This window comes from Equus asinus, chromosome 10 (genome assembly GCF_041296235.1).
Source record: "Equus asinus isolate D_3611 breed Donkey chromosome 10, EquAss-T2T_v2, whole genome shotgun sequence".
Classification (NCBI taxonomy): domain Eukaryota; kingdom Metazoa; phylum Chordata; class Mammalia; order Perissodactyla; family Equidae; genus Equus; species Equus asinus.
Genome location: NC_091799.1, coordinates 48,762,703 through 48,782,658, shown reverse-complemented (window position 1 = coordinate 48,782,658; position 19,956 = coordinate 48,762,703). Strand labels below are relative to the sequence as shown.

The 19,956-nt window shown below is 38.3% G+C and overlaps 1 protein-coding gene across 13 annotated transcripts in view; it reads left to right on the top strand.

Annotated features, from left to right (window-relative positions):
- The window catches only part of UNC13B (unc-13 homolog B), a 209,262-nt gene that overhangs the window by 40,645 nt on the left and 148,661 nt on the right, over positions 1-19,956 (top strand). For all 13 annotated transcript variants that reach the window (XM_070519238.1, XM_070519237.1, XM_070519236.1 and 10 more), the window contains 5 exons: positions 1,286-1,315; positions 3,963-4,062; positions 6,930-7,047; positions 8,382-8,505; positions 16,908-16,981. In XM_070519238.1, the coding sequence (XP_070375339.1) occupies positions 4,058-4,062; positions 6,930-7,047; positions 8,382-8,505; positions 16,908-16,981 (321 nt within the window). In that variant the 5' untranslated portion in view covers positions 1,286-1,315; positions 3,963-4,057. The remainder of the gene's footprint in view (positions 1-1,285; positions 1,316-3,962; positions 4,063-6,929; positions 7,048-8,381; positions 8,506-16,907; positions 16,982-19,956) is intronic.

Genomic DNA, 19,956 nt, shown 5'->3' with positions numbered 1-19,956 from the left:
TTTTTATGCCAGTGCCACACTGTCTGATTACTGTAGCTTTACAGTAAGTCTTGAATTAAATGAAATTATTGAAGAACGTTTGGGAAGAGGAATTGACATGAGACTACAAGGGACAGTCCAGGGGGAGATATACTTTGATTCAATAATAAAAAAAAAATTTCTTTAGCACTAAGTGCTGCCTGGAAATGCAGAGGGCCTTGTGAAAGGTACTGAATCACCCGTCTCTTGGAACTGATAAGCAGAGCTTGGATGTGAGCTGAGGTGAAGCCTTCAGTTGCAACACGGGACAAGGAGAATGGCAGATCTGTACCCTCAAGAATCTTTTCAGGCATTATGTCTGGGGATTTCCCTTTATCTTTTTTTCTCCCTGTGGCACTTAGCCCTACTCTTGATTGATAGAAATATTTGATGATTTCTGGAATTTAGCAGTTTTCCTTCATGTGTGGTCTGTCACCTTTCCTAGGAGCTGGCTTGCTGCAGTCCCAGTATGGAATTTTTTTTCTTGTGCAGTTCTCCATTGACATTTTGGCATAATGCTCTTTGTGATTATTCAGACAGGACCTCCTCTTGATGTCTGCTTATTCCCAGAAAGAAAGTACTTCTCAGTCTGGTTTAAAACCTATTGTCTAGATCTGGCCTGTTATGCTCTTCCTTTAGCATGAATGAAATGGAGTTTGTATGATGAGTTTTTTTTTTTTTTTATGAGGAAGATTAGCCCTGAGCTAACATCTGCCACCAATTCTCCTCTTTTTGCTGAGGAAGATTGGCCCTGAGCTAACACCCGTGCCCATCTTCCTCTGCTTTTTATATGTGGGACGCCTGCCGCAGCATGGCTTGACAAGTGGTGCATAGGTCCGTACCTGGGATCTGAACCAGTGAGCCCCAGGCCGCCGAAGCGGAACATATGAACTTAACTGCTCTGCCACTGGGCCGAGCTGTCTATGATGAGTTTTAAATAAGGAACATATATAACTTAAACCTTGGAAAGATATCTGATGTGGAATTGGTTGCTTATCATGGGAGTAACCCAGCTCTCTCTACCTGCTTGTCAGGCGGCTGTAAGAGATTTCTGTATTGAGCGTGAGTTTAGACTGAATGACTTGTAAGGGCCCTTCTAACTATCTTCAATCTTTGATCAGAAGTCCCAGCTTTTTTCTCTTCTAAGACTTAGACTTAAAAATGTAGTTGTAACTCTAGCCTTGGCCCATAACAAGTGATCAAAAAATGTAGGTTAAAAAGTTAATTTGCAAAAATTATTCATGCTGTCGTTTTTTTTCTCTTGCAGTTAAACGAGCCAAATTCCAGGGTTCACCAGGTAAGGCCAACCTTTAATTATTATACCCTTTCCTGCCATACTTGCTGTGAGGTAAAAGCAGTCTTTTAAAACAGCAATTTCATTTAATTCATTGATTAAATTAAATTCACTAAATTAATTTATTAAATGATTTAAAAAATCAATATCAGGAGGTCTTGCTCAGGGGGGTGCAGAGTTTCAGTTATGCAAGGTGAATAATTTCTGGAGACCTAATGTACAGCACTGTGTCTATCGTTAACAAGTATTGTGTTCTTGAAATTTGCTAAGAGGGTAGATCTTGTGTTTTCAACACACACACAGAAAATGGTAACTATGTAAGGTGGTGATGAATATGTTAATTGGCTTGATTGTGGTGATTATTTCACAGTGTATACATACATCAAATCAAGTTTTAATACTTTAAATGTATACAATTTTGAATTGTCAGTTATACCTCAGTGAAGCTGAAAAAAAAATCGGTGCTGTTGTAAAACATTAAAGAAATCTATCTATCTAGTGAAAAGTTAAAGTCCCTTTACCTCTTGGCCAACTCATTTCTACTTCTCAGAAGTAACTGTTTAGAAGTTTTTATATACGTTTTCAAACTTTCTCTGTATATGCTTGTATACGATACTGGATCAGCTACACATATCTTTTTGCAACCTGCTTTTTTTTCCAGCAAGACATGAAAGTCTTGTGTGTGTGTATATACTATATCTGGTTCTTTCTTTTAAAGTCTTATACAGAATTTTATTGTAGATTTGTACCCTAGATCCCTGATTGATGAATATTTAGGTTGTCTACAGTTTTTTGCTACTATAAGCAATAAATGTTCTTGTGCCTTTACCATTGCCTGCTCTTACAAATGTATCCGTACGCTAGAGTCCAGAAGTAGCATTGCTGGGCCAAATGTATGCATTTAAAAAAAATTTGGTAGCTGTTGTCAACTTGTTCTTCTGAAAGTTTTTGCTAGATTATGCTCAGACCAAAAGTATATGAGTGTTTATTTTCCCAAATCCTTATCAGCATCAGATAACATGAAACTCTTTAATCTTTGCCCAGCTAAAGATATAAATGGTATCTCTTTATTTTAATACGCATTTCCTTAACTGTGAATGTCACATTATTCTGGTTATTGCTGTGGAAAAGAGAGAGTATTGGGAATTGCTGGGAAGAAATGAACATGCTTGGAAACCCAGGAAAATCTGAAAACCCAAATTTTGGGTGCAACAGGAATTAAAGCAGTTTCTGAGCCTCCTCTCTCCACTGCCTCTGGGTTAGTGCTTCTTTCTGAGAAGCTGTTCTGTTCTCCTTTCTTTTCAGCTGGTTTTCTATGCTTACCTGTCTTGCATACAGTCCATAATGGCATCTCCAATGGAGTTTATATGCTTCTCCTTTGAGCTTTATCACCAACCACCGATTGTCACTATTTCTGTTTTCCTTTTCTAAAATCTTTTGAAAGGAAATCGTATTGGTCTCAGCTTTTGGCCAGCCCGTGGACTGGCTGCTCTTGGGTCATGTCTGCACCTGGTCTGGTCATCTCTGGTTGAATGTCGGTAGTGGAGTACAAAATCATATGATAGAAAACATTGCTCAGTGGTCTATTGCACTGATACATCTGGATATGGATGGGGATTCCCTCAGGTCGGTGGGCTTGTATCCTTATATGTCGTTAGTAGAATTGTAAACTTTCCATGTCCAAGTATAAAATTGCATAATTTTTAATGATACTAAGGGAAAGATTTACCTTCTGCTACAAGTGCGTGACAGGGCCCATTTTCTCCCATCTCTAACATTAGGTAATCATTTTAAACAATCTTTACCAATTTGATTAGTCAAAAATGATAGTCTTCTTTCTTTCATTTTATAAAATTATGATTGATTTCTTACAGAGAAAAGTGAACTCTCAATTCAGTGCCCATAATCATGGCTGATGCGAAATGTGCTGTGTTGAGCAGTAGGTCAGACTTCTGGGTTTTGAGTTCCAGGCCACCTCTCTTTGTTTAATATTCAATGCACACTCTCAGGTTAGACAATTTCCTTTTCCCAACTCTGTGATAACACTTCTTATAACTGAATAGATCAAGTTTGACGTCCGCTTCCTTTATGAGAGTTTTTCCTCAGTTCTTGTCTCTGTCAACAGCTGGAGCTGACTCTTTCCTCTTCTGCAGTTCTTTATAACTTTTTCTCTTATGGTACTTATTCTTTCTACATTTTATTAAGTTTACATAATCTTTCCTGCTAGATTAATTAGATTAGTTCTTTTCAAACTGCAGGTGGACTATAAAATCAATTTAGTTATGATTAACATTTTAATAGATTAAATTAAAACAGGAAATATCAATGTATCACACCTTATATTTCATGAAGCTTTTGTTTTAGTTTATATGTGTGTGTATGTGTGTCTACTGGGTCAAATATAAAATATATTTCTTAAATTTGCAAAACGCTGTTATAGATTATGCTTTTGAAGAGTGGTATATTTTTACAACTTTTTGCAACTCTACAATGCTTAGAATGATGCTATATTATACAAAATATATATATTCCATTTTTTCTTCTACATGTAATGTTTTAATTTGGATATTATTTAATTCCAGGAGCTTTATGAGGTTGGGTAACAATCTGAGCGCTAAGTATTACATCTTCATTTTGCATTTTTTCAAAGATAAATTTAACACATACGTGACCCTGAAAGTGCAGAATGTGAAGAGCACAACGGTAGCAGTTCGTGGTGATCAGCCTTCCTGGGAACAAGATTTTATGTTGTAAGTGCTTTGTAGCAGCAGCATTCCCACAATATTTGACAGTCTTCCCGAGGCAGTCACATTGGATTAAACAATTAGAGCTGAAGATTTTGCATATGTCTAAGATTTATAAAATATGTTAAATATTTTAAAACATTTTAATATATTAACATATGCTAAATATTTTCTTTGAAAGCTACAGATTTACAGGAACAAGTAAAGTGTGTGGCAGGTGAAGTATATCTGCAGTTTTGTTCTCTTGTGGATTTCTAATCTGTTCTTAGAGGTGAATTATGAATGTGAGTAAACTCCCGATTAATTTATGTGGGTGGAAATACTACCTAGTCAGATTTTCTCCGTGGTCAGAATTGGAATATATACAGCATACTTAGCATAATATTAAACATAACTTAATCTTTCTTTGATTCTCAGAAGGCTCCTTGAAGGAATGTGATTATGCATGTGAGAGACTGTGTGTCTGTGTATACCCAAGTTATCTGCTTTAGAGGATGAGTATTTCTATGCCTATAGTCCTTTTACTTTATGGAGTAAAATGTCCTACATTCATCTAGTAATAAAATGAGTAAACGTTAGTAGACTTTCTTATGTATAACACAAAATTTAGTATGTTATGATTGTGAGTTCTGGCTTTAAAAACTTGATATTTCTTTTTTTTTTTCCCTTCTTAAATTTCAAGATTTTTTCCCCCTGCTCTAGAAAAGGGGAGAGAAGTGTAGAATCTAATTTTGAAGGACTAGGCAAATCACTTAGCTTCTCAAGTGCCAGTTTCCTTATCTGTAAAGTTCTACTTTTCTTACAAGATTATGCTTATTTTTTGGAAAGGTGGGTGCAAGGGGATCAAACAAGAAAATGTATTAAAATTCCTGTGAAACTTGAAATTTAAGTGACATTGCTTTGCAAGTTTTATAGTGCATCTCAGAGAGACGTAGGGATGATTATTATTTTTATGGGGAAGTGTTCCAACCCTACAGGCTTTTTAATGTATTGCTTCTTATTGTACCATTTAGGAAACTTTGTTATAATAACTATTATCATATTGTTATATTATTGTTATAATACCTATTATGAGGGCTTGGGCTAAGACAATAGCAGAAGGGATAGGAGAAAAGGATGGATAGAAGATGTTAAGGAGGTGGAACCAGGATTTGTCTTGAATGATGGGGTAAGTGGTGTGCCACTCATCAGGATAGGGGATGGTGCAAGATCAGTTATGGACAAGTTTATTTATTTTATTTATTATTTATTTTTTTAAAGATTTTATTTTTTCCTTTTTCTCCCCAAAGCCCCCCGTTACATAGCTGTATATTTTTTTAGTTGTGGCTCTTTTCAATTGTGGCATGTGGGACGCCGCCTCAGCATGGCCTGATGAGCAGTGCATTGTCCTTGTCCAGGATCCGAACTGGCGAAACCCCAGGCTGCCGAAGCAGAGCACGTGAACCCAACTACTCGGCCAAAGGGCCAGCCCGGGACAAGTTTATATTTGAGGTTCTTACAGCACAGGTAGCAGGAGAGGTACAGAAGGTACTTAGAAACCTGAACCTGGTACTCAGGGAAGAAATCTGGTTTGGAGAAATATTTTGGTCACCTGAAGCCATAGGTGTAGATGAGAAAGCTTAGGGAGAGAGCATGTAGGGTGAGAATAGGGCCTGGGGTAGAGCCTGGAGAGCACCAGCATTTAACGATGGACAAAGGGAACTAAGAAGGAATGAACAGAGAGGTTGAAGGAGAGACAGTGGATACTAGTGTCCTGAAAACTAAGGGAGAACTGGGGCTTCGAAAACAAAGAGGCCAGTGGTGTCAAATTTCTTACTGGTTGCTTCTCTCTCTAGATTATAAGCCTCATTCACTCCCTATCTCAATTATAGTAACATGAGAATGAGACCACTTATTCATTTCATTACACACGTAGTGTACTAAGTCAGCTATGAACAGTTTATTCAGGTGTCTTCCTATACTACTATATTAGCCATACCACAGTCCTGGCTATGGTATGTAAAACTAGCAATCCTACTTTCTTCCACCTTCTAATTGGCTGTAATAATCACCTACTGTGTTAGCTGTTCCCAGCAAGTGAAAAGTAGTGATCTACAGCCTCTTATCAGCATAGCCAGCTTTATTCTTATGTGTTTATTTTCCAGTTTCCCATAGCACTTCCCCTTTCCGCCCTGCTGTGGTATGTGTGAATTTCCTGTCTCCCACCTTGAGATGCTATGTAATTTTGCCCTCTTCCCCTTTACACGTGGGTTTTATTAGCTACTTTCTCTACCTTTCTGTGCCTATTTCTTATGCCTCTTACCCTGTTCATTTGTCACTGGCAACTCCATTGCTGGTCTCTTGTCTCCCTTTCTCCTTTTTCCGTCTCCCTGATGTATTCTATGGCAGTATCTTATGTTCTCAAGGGCCCTTATACTTCTGCTTGACTCCCTTTCATAAATAAATCTTGTAAAGAAACCTTGCCTTTTTCTAAAAGGTTCCTGTATACAGCGAGTGCAAAGGCATAAGTTGGGGGCAGTGTCGTTACTGTTAACAGTACAACAGAACTGTCGCTTAAGGGTGGAGATTGTAGGCAGGCAGGCCTGGCAGTAATGCCCTTGCTGCTTGACCTCATTTTTTTGTGAAATTGCATTAATCTAACCATAATTGTAGCTCCAAAGGAGAGGAGACAGACGGACAGGGGCGTTTTTCTGTGGATACCCTACATAGGTTTCTCAGGGCCTAAAGAATGGTTGCAGTTTTCTGGAGCATTTTGATTTTCCCTGACAACGGGATCCTGGTGAGAAAGTATTCACAGTTTAGCAAAACAGGAGCTAGGGCTGTTTCTTTCATATTATCTGGCTTTCTTTAAAGGGTTTTTTTCTTTCCTTTAGTGAGATTAATCGCCTGGACCTGGGTCTGAGTGTGGAGGTATGGAACAAAGGACTGATCTGGGACACCATGGTGGGGACCGTGTGGATTGCGCTGAAGACTATTCGTCAGTCGGATGAGGTCAGTCAATGCATTGCCCGTTTGGCGGTATGATTCTAGCCCTTACTTTTCCCCGTCCTAGCTCCAGGCAACTAATATTCATCCACACATCTCAGATTGCTTTGCTCCCATTCTCATTAGAAGGAGTGGAACCAGTCTATTCCTAACCTCACACAGAGGCTCAGGGGATTTTATTTAGATCTGATCTTCCTTCTGTCCTATGACTGACCTCAGAGATGCCAGAGCACCTCTTTGGCATTATCAGGTAGACAGCCCCTTTTGAGTACTCCGTGTGCATGTGTGTGTGTGTGAGATCTAGGATGCCTGTGGTTTCTGCATTCCCCTCTAAGACACTGTCCTGGGAGGAGTGCCATTAAACTTCCTCGCCCAGCTGGCTGGTCCTGTTCTCAGCTGTGTTTCTTTGAGTCACCAATCTGCAGGCAATTGGTTTCAATTTTCCTTCTTCCACATGTAGTCCTAATAGAGTTTGAGGAACTACCAGGCTTGGCAATTGGTATTCACAGTGTCTCATTATATGCGCTGCATAATAACGTTTCAGTAAAGGACAGACTGCATATACAACAGGGGTCCCTTAACAGTACCATATAGCCTAGGTGTGTAGTAGGCTACACTATCTATGTTTGTGTGAGTATACTGTGATGTTTGCACAATGACGAAATCGCCTGATGACACGTCTCAGAATGTATCCCTGTCATCAAGTGATGCATGACTATGTTTTCAAGACTGAACTCCCACTCCACTTTCCCAGATTAGAGTATAACTCAGCATCATTTTCCCATAGACACTCACTTTGAACCTGGACAAAATCTGTCATATTCCTGATGGACTGTGAGTTTTCTCTGGGCATGGGGATGGTGAAGGTGTGCCTCTCTTCCCAAATTTCTTTTAGTTCCAGCTAAGTCTCTATCCCCTCTGGCCGATGGGCAGTTCGTTTTCATTGTGGCCTCAGTTCAGGTCTTCTTAACTAGCAATATTACTAGCTCTTTACTAATTAGAAGTAGCGACACATATTAAGTGACATAGTCATTGAGAATTGTGCAGATTAAATATTGATCCATGGAGATGCTTAGTTTTTGAGTTTGGCACTCCAGAAGTTCTATCCTCAGCGGGCTTGTAGAGAGCTGAGCACAGTGAAAACTGCTGTCCCACCAAAGAGGGATAACAGATGCCATATGTAGTAAAGGCAGGTGGTGACAGTGGTGTGTTTCCCTCTCCAGGATGTGAGTGGCTATCAAAAGCTCTCCAGCAAGGAAATCAGAGAAAAACACCTGGCTCTTAAACCAAGAGGGGAGCTATGGAAGAATAACGTTCAATCTTACATCTTTGTTTTCTAGGAAGGGCCTGGAGAGTGGTCCACATTGGAGGCAGAGACATTAATGAAAGATGATGAGATCTGTGGAACTAAAAACCCAACTCCCCATAAAATTTTGCTTGATACAAGATTTGAGTTGCCTTTTGGTGAGTCTATTTTATTAGATTTTAAAAACCATTTAATACTTTTTTACCATATTGTTTGAAGTTGTTTGCTTGTTTCATTACTGAGTTTTTTGTCTTGTCAGCTATCTCCTTTGAGGGCATTCTGTCTCTGTCCACTCTGTTCTCTATAACACTTCTCGCAGGGACGGTGCAAAGTAGATTCCAGAATGGTGCTCATTAAAGAATCCACACTAAAAGCATTCTCTTCAGATCATTTAGTTTTCTGTGACAATATATTATAATAACTTATGAAATACCTGCTTGTTAGAGAACATCAATGATTTATTCTTTTGATAATATTTTACCATTTATTGTCTTGAAGTGACTATATACCTTATAATTTGTCAATGTAAACATTAAAGTAGCACTAATAAATAGAAGGATAATTTTTAAAAAATCAGAAAAAACATACTCATGATAAAAATTCAAACAGTATGGAAATGTTTATGGATAAAAAGTTAAAATTTTCTCTTCCCACTTCCTTATTCTCCTTTGCATTCCCCAGAGATAAACCACTGTTAACTTTCTTGTGTCTTGGTTTAGACATAAGAAATTTCTTTTCTAGAAATAGATTTTCACAAAATTTGGATCATTCTCTGTATACTATGTATAGAGATATATAGTTTTGTATAAACTACTTAAATACACTATTTTGGACATCATTCCATGTTAAACTTTAAGGTCTATCTTGCAGATCCAAACAGCTGCTTATGCCATAAATTATGTCAGCAATCCTGTATTAATTGACATGAAGATTGCTTCCAGTTTTTTTTTTTTCCCCTCCTCAAAGCCCCCCGGTACACAGTTGTATATTCTTCGTTGTGGGTCCTTCTAGTTGTGGCATGTGCGACGCTGCCTCAGCGTGGTTTGATGAGCAGTGCCATGTCGGCGCCCAGGATTCGAACCAATGAAACACTGGGCCGCCTGCAGCGGAGCGCGCGAACTCAACCACTCTGCCACGGGGCCAGCCCCAATTTTTTTGATATTATGTACTGCTATAATGACCAGCTATTTCTGTTCCCATTTGTGTGTCTTAGGATAAATTCCTAAAAGTAGAATTTAAAGAATGAGTCAAAGGATATGTGCATTATTATTTTTCGTTGTACTGCCAAATTACTTGTGAAAAAGACCGTACCAATTTATATTCTTACCAGCTGTGTCTGAGGTGTCTCTTTTCTGCACATCTTTGCCTACATTTTTTTTTTTTTGTGAGGAAGATTAGCCCTGAGCTAACTGCTGCCAATCCTCCTCTTTTTGCTGAGGAAGACTGACCCTGAGCCAGCATCTGTGCCCATCTTCCTCTACTTTATATGTGGGACACCTACCACAGCATGGCGTGCCAAGTGGTGCCATGTCCGTACCCAGGATCCGAACAGGCGAACCCCGGGCCGCCGAAGCTGAATGTACGCACTTAACTGCTGCCCCACCGGGCCGACCCCTTTGTCTAAATTTTGTATTTCTCAGTTTTTAATGTTTTTCTGTGTAATTGGTTTACATGGTATCTTGTTTTAGTTAAATTTAGTTTAATTTTAATGTTGACTGCTCACATTATTGATATCTACATATACTATTGTTATTGCTACTAATTTATGATTTCAGTCTGCTTATATCTTGTACCTTATGGTTATTTAAGCAAAAATGCCATGATTTTCCAATAAGCTCAGAAATAACTAAACTCAGAACAACTATTAGTTCAGAAAAATAGAAAGGAAAACTTTTGTGTGTCTCTGGGCCAAGTTGCAGGTAAAGAGAAAAGCAGTTGGGAGTTGTTGCTGCGGCTTAGTTTCTTGTATTCTTAGTGCTGTGTTCTGGGCTGCACTGGTTTGGAATGGAGTCTCTGTCTTGCTGAATTGAGATGGAGAAGGGTGGGAGTGGGTCTTGGTTCAGATACCACAGAAATTGGATGTTCTTAAAGTTTTAGTAGATTTTCTTGAATAAGTGTTTCTTCATTTGCTGTATGCCTTACGACCATTTCCAGAGACTTTAAATGGTGTTTTTTAATATATACAGTTTTGCTACGGAGTGGATCTGTGGAGCTCCTCACATTGTCAGGCTAGAAGTCTGTCAGTCCATCCCTCATTGCATTTTTATTTAATTAATTAACTTATTTTATTGAGGTCCTATGGGTTTATAACACTGTGTAATTTCCCATGTACATTATTATATGTCAGTTTCCATGTAGACTGCACCGTGCTCGAACCAATAGTCTAGTTTTCATCTGTCACCATTCATATGTTCCCCTTTATCCCTTTCACCCGCCCCCCCCAACCCTCTTCCCCTCTGATAACCACTAATCTGTTCTCTATCCATGTGTTTATCTTTCACACATGAGTGAAATCATGCAGTGTTTGTCTTTCTTAGTCTGGCCTATTTTGCTAAATATAATACCCTCAAGGTCCATCCATGTTGTTACAAATGAGATGATTTTGTCTTTTTTTATGGCTGAGTAGTATTCCATTGTATATATATACACCACATCTTTTTTATCCATTCATCAGTCGATGGACACTTGGATTGTCTTGGCTATTGTGAATAAAGCTGCAATGAATATAGGGGTGCATAGATTGGTTTGTGTTGTTGATTTCAAGTTCTTTGGATAAATAACCAGTAGTAGGATAGCTGGATCATATGGTGTTTCTACTTTTAGTTTTTTGAGAAATCTCCATACTGTTTTCCATAGTGGTTGCACCAGTTTGCGTTCCCACCAGCAGCGTATGAGGGTTCTCTTTTCTCCACATCCTCTCCAAGGTCTGTTATTTTTTTGTCTTGGTAATTATAGCCATTCTGACAGGTGTAAGGTGATATCTAAGTGTAGTTTCAGTTTGCATTTCCCTGATGATTAGTGCTGTTGAGCATCTTTTCATGTGTTTATTGGCCATGTGTATATCTTCTTTGAAAAAATGTCTGTTCATATCCTATGCCCATTTTGTGCTCAGGCTTTTTGTTTTTTTGTTGTTCAGTTGCATGAGTTCCTTATATATTATGGAGGCTGACTCCTTTGTTGGATATATGATTTGCAAATACTTTGTCCCAGTTGGTGAGTTGTCTTTTTGTTTTTTGGTTTTTTTTTTTTGAGGAAGATTAGCCCTGAGCTAACATCTGTGCCCATCTTCCTCTACTTTATGTGTGGGATGCCTACCACAGCATGGCTTGCCAAGCAGTGCCATGTCCACACCCAGGATCTGAACTGATGAACTCCAGGCCACTGAAGCAGAATGTGTGCACTTAACCGCTGCGCCACTGGGCTGGCCCTGTCTTTTTGTTTTGATCCTAGTTTTCTTTTGCCTTGCAGAAGGTCTTTAGTCTGAAGAAGTCTCACTTGTTTATTTTTTCTTTTGTTTCCCTTGTATGAGAAAACATGGTATTTGAAAAGATCTTTTTAAGTTCAAGGTCAAAGAGTGTACCACCTATATCATCTTCCAGGAGTTTCATGGTTTCAGGACTTATCTTCAAGTCTTTGATCCATTTTGAGTTTATTTTTGTGTATGACGTGAGATAATGGTCTACTTTCATTCTTGCATGTAGCTGTCCAGTTTTCCCAACACCATTTATTGAAGAGACAGTCTTTTCCCCATTGTATGTCCTTAGCACGTTTGCCAAAGATTAGCTGTCCGAGATGTGTGGTTTTATTTCTGGGCTTTCAGTTCTGATCTATTGATGTATGCCTGTTTTTGACCAGTACCATACTGTTTTAATTACTATGGCTTTGTAGTACATTTTGCAGTCAGAGATTGTGATGCTTCCAGCTTTGTTCTTTTTCCTCAGGATTGCTTTAGCAATTCGGGGTCTTTGGTTGCCCCGTATGAATTTTAGGATTCTTTGTTCCATTTCTGTGAAGAGTGTCATTGGGATTCTGATTGGGGTTGCATTGAACATGTAGATTGCTTTGGGTAGTATGCACATTTTAACTATGTTTATTCTTCCAATCCATGTGCATGGAATGTCTTTCCATCTCTTTATGTCATCATCTATTTCTTTCACTAACATCTTGTAATTTTCATTGTTTAAGTCCTTCACCTCCTTGGTTAAATTTATTCCTAGGTACTTTATTCTTTTTGTTGCGATTATAAATGGGATTGTATTCTTGAGCTGTCTTTCTGTAAGTTCATTATTAGAGTACAGAAATGCAACTGATTTTTGTAAGTTGATTTTGTACCCTGCAACTTTACTGTAGTTGTTAATTATTTCTAATAATTTTCTGATGGATTTTTTAGGGTTTTGTATATATAAGATGATGTCGTCTGCTAACAGCGAGAGTTTCACTTCTTCACTCCCTATTTGGATTCGTTTTATTCCTTTCTCTTGCCTAATTGATCTGGTGTAAACCTCCAGTATGATGTTGAATAAGAGTGGTGATAGTGGGCATCCTTGTCTCGTTCCTGTTCTCAGAGGGATGACATTCAGTTTTTCCCCACTGAGTATGATATTGGCTGTGGGTTTGTCATATATGGCTTTTATTATGTTGAGGTAATTTCCTTCTATCCCCATTTTGTTAAGAGATTTTAATCATAAATGGCTGTTGGATCTTGTCAAGTGCTTTCTCTCCATCTATTGAGATGATCGTGTGGTTTTAATTCCTCAGTTTGTTGATGGGGTGTATCAGATTCACTGATTTGCGGATGTTAAATCATCCCTGTGTCCCTGGTATAAACTCCACTTGATCATGATGTATGATCCTTTTGATGTATTGCTGTATTTGGATTGCCAATATTTTGTTGAGGATTTTTGCATCTATGTTCATCAGCAGTATTGGCCTGTAGTTTTCCTTTTATGTGTTGTCCTTGTCAGGCTTTGGTATCGGAGTGATGTTGGCCTTGTAGAATGTGTTAGGAAGTGTTCCATCTTCCCTGATCTTTTGGAACAGCTCGAGAAGGATGGGTATTAAATCCTCTCTGAAAGTTTGGTAGAATTCCCCAGGAAAGCTGTCTGGTCCTGGGATTTTCTTCTTTGGGATGCTTTTGATTATTGTTTCAATCTCTTTCCTTGTGATTGGTCTATTCAGATTAACTGTTTCTTCTTGATGAGTCTAAAAATTTATCCATTTCCTGTGGATTGTCCATTTTGTTGGCATATAGTTTTTCGTAGTATTCTCTTATAATTCCTTCTATTTCTGTAGTATCTGTTGTTATTTCTCCTCTTTCATCTCTAATTTTATTTATCTGAGCTATCTTTCTTTTTTCCTTCGTAAGTCTGGCCAGAAGTTTGTCGGTTTTTATTTACCTTCTCAAAGAACCAGCTCTTTGTTTCATTGGTCCTTTCTACTGCCTTTTTTGTTTCAGTAGCATTTATTTCTGCTCTGATTTTTATTATTTTTCTCCTTCTGTTGACTTTGGGCTTTGTTTTTTTTCTAATTCAGTTAGGTGTAGTTTGAGATTGCTTATTTGGGATTTTTCTTGTTTGTTAAGGTGAGCCTGTATTGTGATGAATTTTCCTCTTAGTACGGCTTTTGCTGCATCCTGTATGAGTTGATATGGTATGTTTTCATTTTCAGTTGTCTCCAGATAGTTTTTTATTTCTCCTTTAATTTCTTCCATGATCCATTCTTGTTCAATAGCATGTCCGTTAGTCTTCACATCTTTATTCCTTTCTCACCTTTTTTCTTGTATTTATTTTCTAGCTTATAGCATTGTGATAGGGAAAGATGCTTGTTATCATTTCAATCTTCTTAAATTTATTGAGGCTTGCCTGGTTTTCCCACATTTGGTCTATCCTTGAGAATGTTCCTTGCGCTCTTGAGAAGAATGTGTTTTTTGCTGTTTTTGGATGGAGTGTTCTATATATGTCTAAGTAGTCCAACTGGTCTAGCTTTTCATTTAATTCCATTGTTTTCTTGTTGATTTTTCTATCTGGATGAACTATCCATTGATATGAGTGAAGTGTTTAGATCCCCTACTGTTATTGTGTTATTATTACTATTTCCTTTTAGGTTTGTTAATGGTTGCTTTATGTACTTTGGTGCTCCTGTGTTGGGTAAATAGATATTTGTAAGTGTTATTTCTTCTTGGTGGAGAGTCCCTTTAATCATTATATACTACCCCTCTTTGTCTCTCTTTACCTGTCTTGTCTTGAAGTCTACTTTGTTTGATATAAGTATTGCGACACCTTTCTTTTGTGCCATTAGCTTGGAGTATCATCTTCTATCCCTTCACTCTGAGCCTCTGTTTGTCATTGGAGCTGAGATGTGTTTCCTGGAGGCAGCATGTTGTTGGGTCTTGTTCTTTAATCTATCTTGCCACTCTGTGTGTTTTTGTTGGAGAATTCAATCCATTTACGTTTTGGGTGATTATCAATATATGAAGGCTTAATGCTGCCATTTTATCACTTGTTTTCTGGTTCTCCTCCATTTCCTTTGTTTCTCGTCTTGTATATTTTGGCCCACCAATTGAATTATGTAGTTTTTTATGATATGTTTCTCAGTTTTCTCCTTATTTGTTATTTGTGTCTCTGTTCTGCTTTTTTGTGTAGTGGTTACCATGAGGTTTGTATTCAAAATCTCGTGGTTATGGTAGTCCATTTTCTGATAGCTTCTTACTTCCTTAGACTAAGCTGATTCAGTCCCTTTCCTCTTCCCTTCCTAAGTTGTTTTTCTCACATCTCGCTCCATCTTGTGTTGTGAGTTTGTGGTTAAAATGAGATTATCTTTGTTTCTGGTGTTTTCCTTCCCTTTATTTTTAATTCTATGGTTGAGTATTTGCTAGCCTGTTCTGATTCTTTCTACCTGCTTATTGCCTTTCTCTGTGCTTTGCAACCCCTTTCTCCCTTTTTTTGTTTTTTCAGGTATGAGGACCTTCTTCAGGACTTCTTGTAGGGGGGGCAGTCTCCTTGCTACAAACTCCTCTAGCTTTTGTTTGTCTGGGAGTTTTTATTTCTCCATCATATCTGAAGGATATTTTTGCTGTATAGAGTATTCTTGGCTGAAAGTTTTTGTCCTTCAAAGATTTGAATATATCATTCCAGTCTCTCCTAGACTGTAAGGTTTCTGCACAGAAATCCACTGAAAGCCTGATAGGGGTTCCTTTGTAAGTTATTTTCTTCTGCCTTGCTGCCCTTAGTATTCTTTCTTTGTCATTCACTTTTGCCAGTTTCACTACTATATGCTTTGCAGTAGGTATTTTTAAATTGACATGTTTAGGAGATCTGGTAGCCTCTTCCACATGGATTTCCATCACCTTCCCTAGGTTTGGGAAGTTCTCTGCTATTATTTCTTTGAACAAGCTTTCTGCTCCTTTCGCCTTCTCTTCACCTTCTTCAATACCTATAATTCTTATGTTGCATTTCCTCATTGAGTCAGATATTTTTCAGAGACTTTATTTCTTTTTAGTCTTAGTTCTGTCTCCTCCAGTATCTGGAGCATTTCAACATTTCTGTCTTCGATTGTGCTGATTTGCTCCTCTATGATGTCTACTCGAGCATTCAGGAAATTCATATTTGTTTTATTTCTTCCATTGTGTCTGTCATCACTAATATTTCTGATTGATTGTTCTTTATAAATTCAATCTCTTTTGTGGAGTAGCTCCTGAGCTTATTGAATTGTTTCTTTACATTCTCTTTTAACTTGATGAGTTTTTGATGATAGGTATTTTCGATTCTTTATCTTTTAGATTCCATGTTTCTGTGTCCTCAGGGCTGATTTCTGGGTACTTGTCATTTTCTCTCTGTTCTGGAGACCTAATATAATGTTTGATATTGCTAGAGGGCGTGGCTCTGTTTTTGTCCATCGTTGTATTATTTGGTTGAAATTACTGTCTGTCACCACTGGAGGTCCCAGGCACTGGAACCGTTGCTGGGCAGGTGGGGGAAGGACGCTTTCTCCTGCATGCTTTCAGGGTTTTCTCCCTCTGCTCTTGCTATCTGCTCTCCTGGGGTGTTGGCTTGATGAGGTCACCACCCGCAAAAGCTTTTGTCCCTGTAGAGGGCTTTCCCTCTAGGCTGCAAGGAGGTTCCAGCCTCTGTGCACTCCATTGTGTGGCTGTGTGGGTCTCTCCGACATTTTTTGTGTTGTGTTTGGATGTTCTCTGTTGGAATATGAATGTGTTTTTCGTTGTATGGTGGAGGGGAGAGATTACTGGGAAAACTCACCCCTCCATGTTGCTGACATCACTCCCATCATGGGGATTTTGATAGCAATTGCATTGGATCTATAGATCTCTTGGGCAGCATTGACATCTTAGCAATATTAAGTCTTCTGATCTAATGGGAATAATAGTATATTATTTTGGCTTATGTGAAGATTCAAGATAGTGTTCATGGCAACAGTTGAGCCATCAGTAAAATTAGTCCATCAGTACCACCCTTCTAACTTTGATTGTTTGATTGAATAAAGTGTAATCAACCCATGAGTAAATTATTAACTTGGTAATGTAGTTTATTTTCTTTCACGGTAGATATCCCAGAGGAGGAAGCCAGATATTGGACCTACAAATTGGAGCAAATCAATGCCTTGGGAGCTGATAATGAGGTAGGAACTTCTTATTTGCAATATAAAGAGATGGGGAAAAGTCTTTTTATAGGACCCTTTAAGGTTGTCAAGGGAGGGACCCAGGAGCATGTTGAAGAATGAAAGAATTTAAACTACATTAAACAGAAACGTAGCTAGAACATTGCCTGACATTTCATTAGAAGGATCTATCTTCCACTGTTCCTATTCTTCCTGTTGTCTTCCAGAGGTGGCTGAATTAGTACTAGTGTGTTGGGGAAGGAGCTTTTACTAGAGAAACTGTCCCCTTGTTATGCAGATGAGCAGAGGTATGTCTTCTGCTTGTCTCCAGATTTTTGGATATATATCCTTATTTTTATGCTATTTTTAGGGATGTTTAACCTATTGCATTGCTTAGTTCTGCTGTCCTAACTTATCTCCAGAGATAAGTCTGGTGCTCAGAAGAGAACACAGTCCACTCAGTCTAGACCATCAGGAATGGGGAATGTTTTTATTATTGGTGGTGGAGGGAAAAGATAAGTTTTTTTAACTTCTGGACGTGTTGAGCTCTTAGAAAATAGGTCTGATTATACGGTAGTGTTTGGAGTGCCAGGGGATATTTCAGTGGAAATGTCTGGTAAGCAACTTCATGAAAGAATCTGAAGTTCAGGGTTGGGTGACATGGGGAGCTATAGGCATAGAGTTTGGATTTATCAACTTATTGGAAGCATTTGATGTCAGAGGAATAGAAGAGCTTGCTCAGGTGGAGTGTATAGAAAGAATATTGAAGAAGAACAAGGGCAGACTTGGGAGCGCCAAAGATAGAATAGGGAGGGTCAAAAGAGACTGAGAGCTGTCTGAAAGACAGTAGGAGAACCAGAAAAATGGTCATGAAACAAAGGAAAAAAGAGTTTTAAGGCAGAAATTCTCAATAGTATCGAGTGTTACCGAGAACAAAGAGGAGAAGAGTGATGAAATGGAGCCATTGGATTTGGCATTTAAGGACCAGTGTCCATAGATTAGTGCGGGAAGCCAAAATGAAGTGGTTTGATGAGAAGTAGTAGTTTGCTAGTGCTGCCATAATAAAGGACCATAAACTGAGTGGTTACAACCACAGAAATTCATTCTTTCACAGTTCTCGAGGCTAGGATTCTGAAATCAAGGTGTTGGCAGGGTCAGTTCCTTCTAGAGACTTGACAAAGAAACTGTTCCATGCCTCTCCTCTCCCTTCTGGTGGTTCCCAGCAGTCCTTGCCATTCTTTGGCTTGTGGACACATCATTCCTCTCTCTGCCTCCATTATCACACACCTCCCTTGTGTCTGTCTGTCCCAACAGTACGTTCTCTTCTCTTTGGGTGTCTGTACCCAAATTTGCATTAATCTTGTAAGGACACCATTCGTTGGGTTATTTTAAGACTGTAGTGACCCTATGTATGAATAAGGTCACATTCACTGTTACTAGGGATTAGGACTTCAACATATCTTTTCTTGGGACACAATTTGGCCCACAGTGAGTTAAATCAAAGATGAAGAAATGGAATTTGAAACAAATGCAAATACTCCTTTCAGGGTTTTCCCTTACCTCACCTGATTCCTTAATAGGTTTTATATTATTAAATTACATAACTCTTCTCATATCCAATGCAACACTCCAACTTTTCTTGGTTGAAAGCTCCAGTCTTTCTTCTCCCCTTGATAAATGTCACAGTTTACTCTGTCCTTGCGTCCACTTTACCTTTTGTGGGTTTTCTTTTTTCCCCAAAGCCTTGCTTTGGAGTGGTATATAACCTTCCAAACTCCCATCTTCTTTATTTTCCTAGTAAAGAAACACATTGTACTTTTGATTTTACAGGCTTTACTGTGTCACTGTGCAGAATCACGTGAAGGGATTAAAGCACTAAAAAACCAAATGTAACATGCAAACATTACAGAATTTTACAAGTTCTAAAACTGATGGTTCTTGGTCTGTGGTTCTCAGCTCCCTCTGAGATTTTTGCTTTCTGTTTATATACTAGAGCTCTCCCTTCTGCCATTCCTTCCTGTATCATCCTGTTGGTTTTCGTAAAACGGCTTTATTGAAATATAATTCACATGCCACACAGTTCACACATTTAAAGTGTACAATTTAGTAGCTTTTGGTATAGTCACAGAATTGTATATCTATCACCACAATTAATTTTAGAACAGTTTCATTACCCCGTAAGGAAACCTTGTGCCCTTAGCCATCACACTCCAATCCCCACATCCTCCTCAGTCCTAGGCAATCACTGATCTGCTTTCTATCTCTGTACATTGACGTATTCTGGAGATTGCATATAAATGCAATTATACAATATGTGGTCCTTTATGACTCTCTTCTTTCACTTAGGTTTTTCCTATATTGTAGTATTTACCTGTACTTCATTCTTTTTTATTTCTGAATAATATTGCACTGTATGGCTATACTGCATTTTATTTGCCCATTTATCAGTTGATGGATGATTGAGTTTCCACTTTTTGGCTATTATGGATAATGCTGCTATGAACTATTGTATTATCGAAATTTTCCATCATGCGAAATATACAGAATTACTCTTCCCTCTTTCTATGCTGGAGTATTTTAAGACCAATCTCAGATATCCAGTGGTCCACCTGTAAATACATACATACATTGGTATACATCTTTAAGAGATAATGCCTTAAAACAAAAATAACCACAATGCCTTTAATACATCAGATTTAACAATAATTTCTTAATGTCATCTAATGCCTAATGTGAGTTCAAATTTCCTTTATTGTCTCAAAGATGTCTTTTCACAGCTGATTTTTTCAATCCAGAATCCAAACAAGTTGTTCATATTTGGTTATTATGTCCCTTAAATCATGTTTATTCTATAACTGTTTCCCTTCCCCTCAATTGTTTTGTAGAATTCCACACATTTTGGATTTGGCTGATTATATCCCCAAGGTTTCCTTTGCCATCTTCCTCTATCCCTCTTACTTCCTTTAAACTGGAAATTATATGTAGTGTTTTGAGGA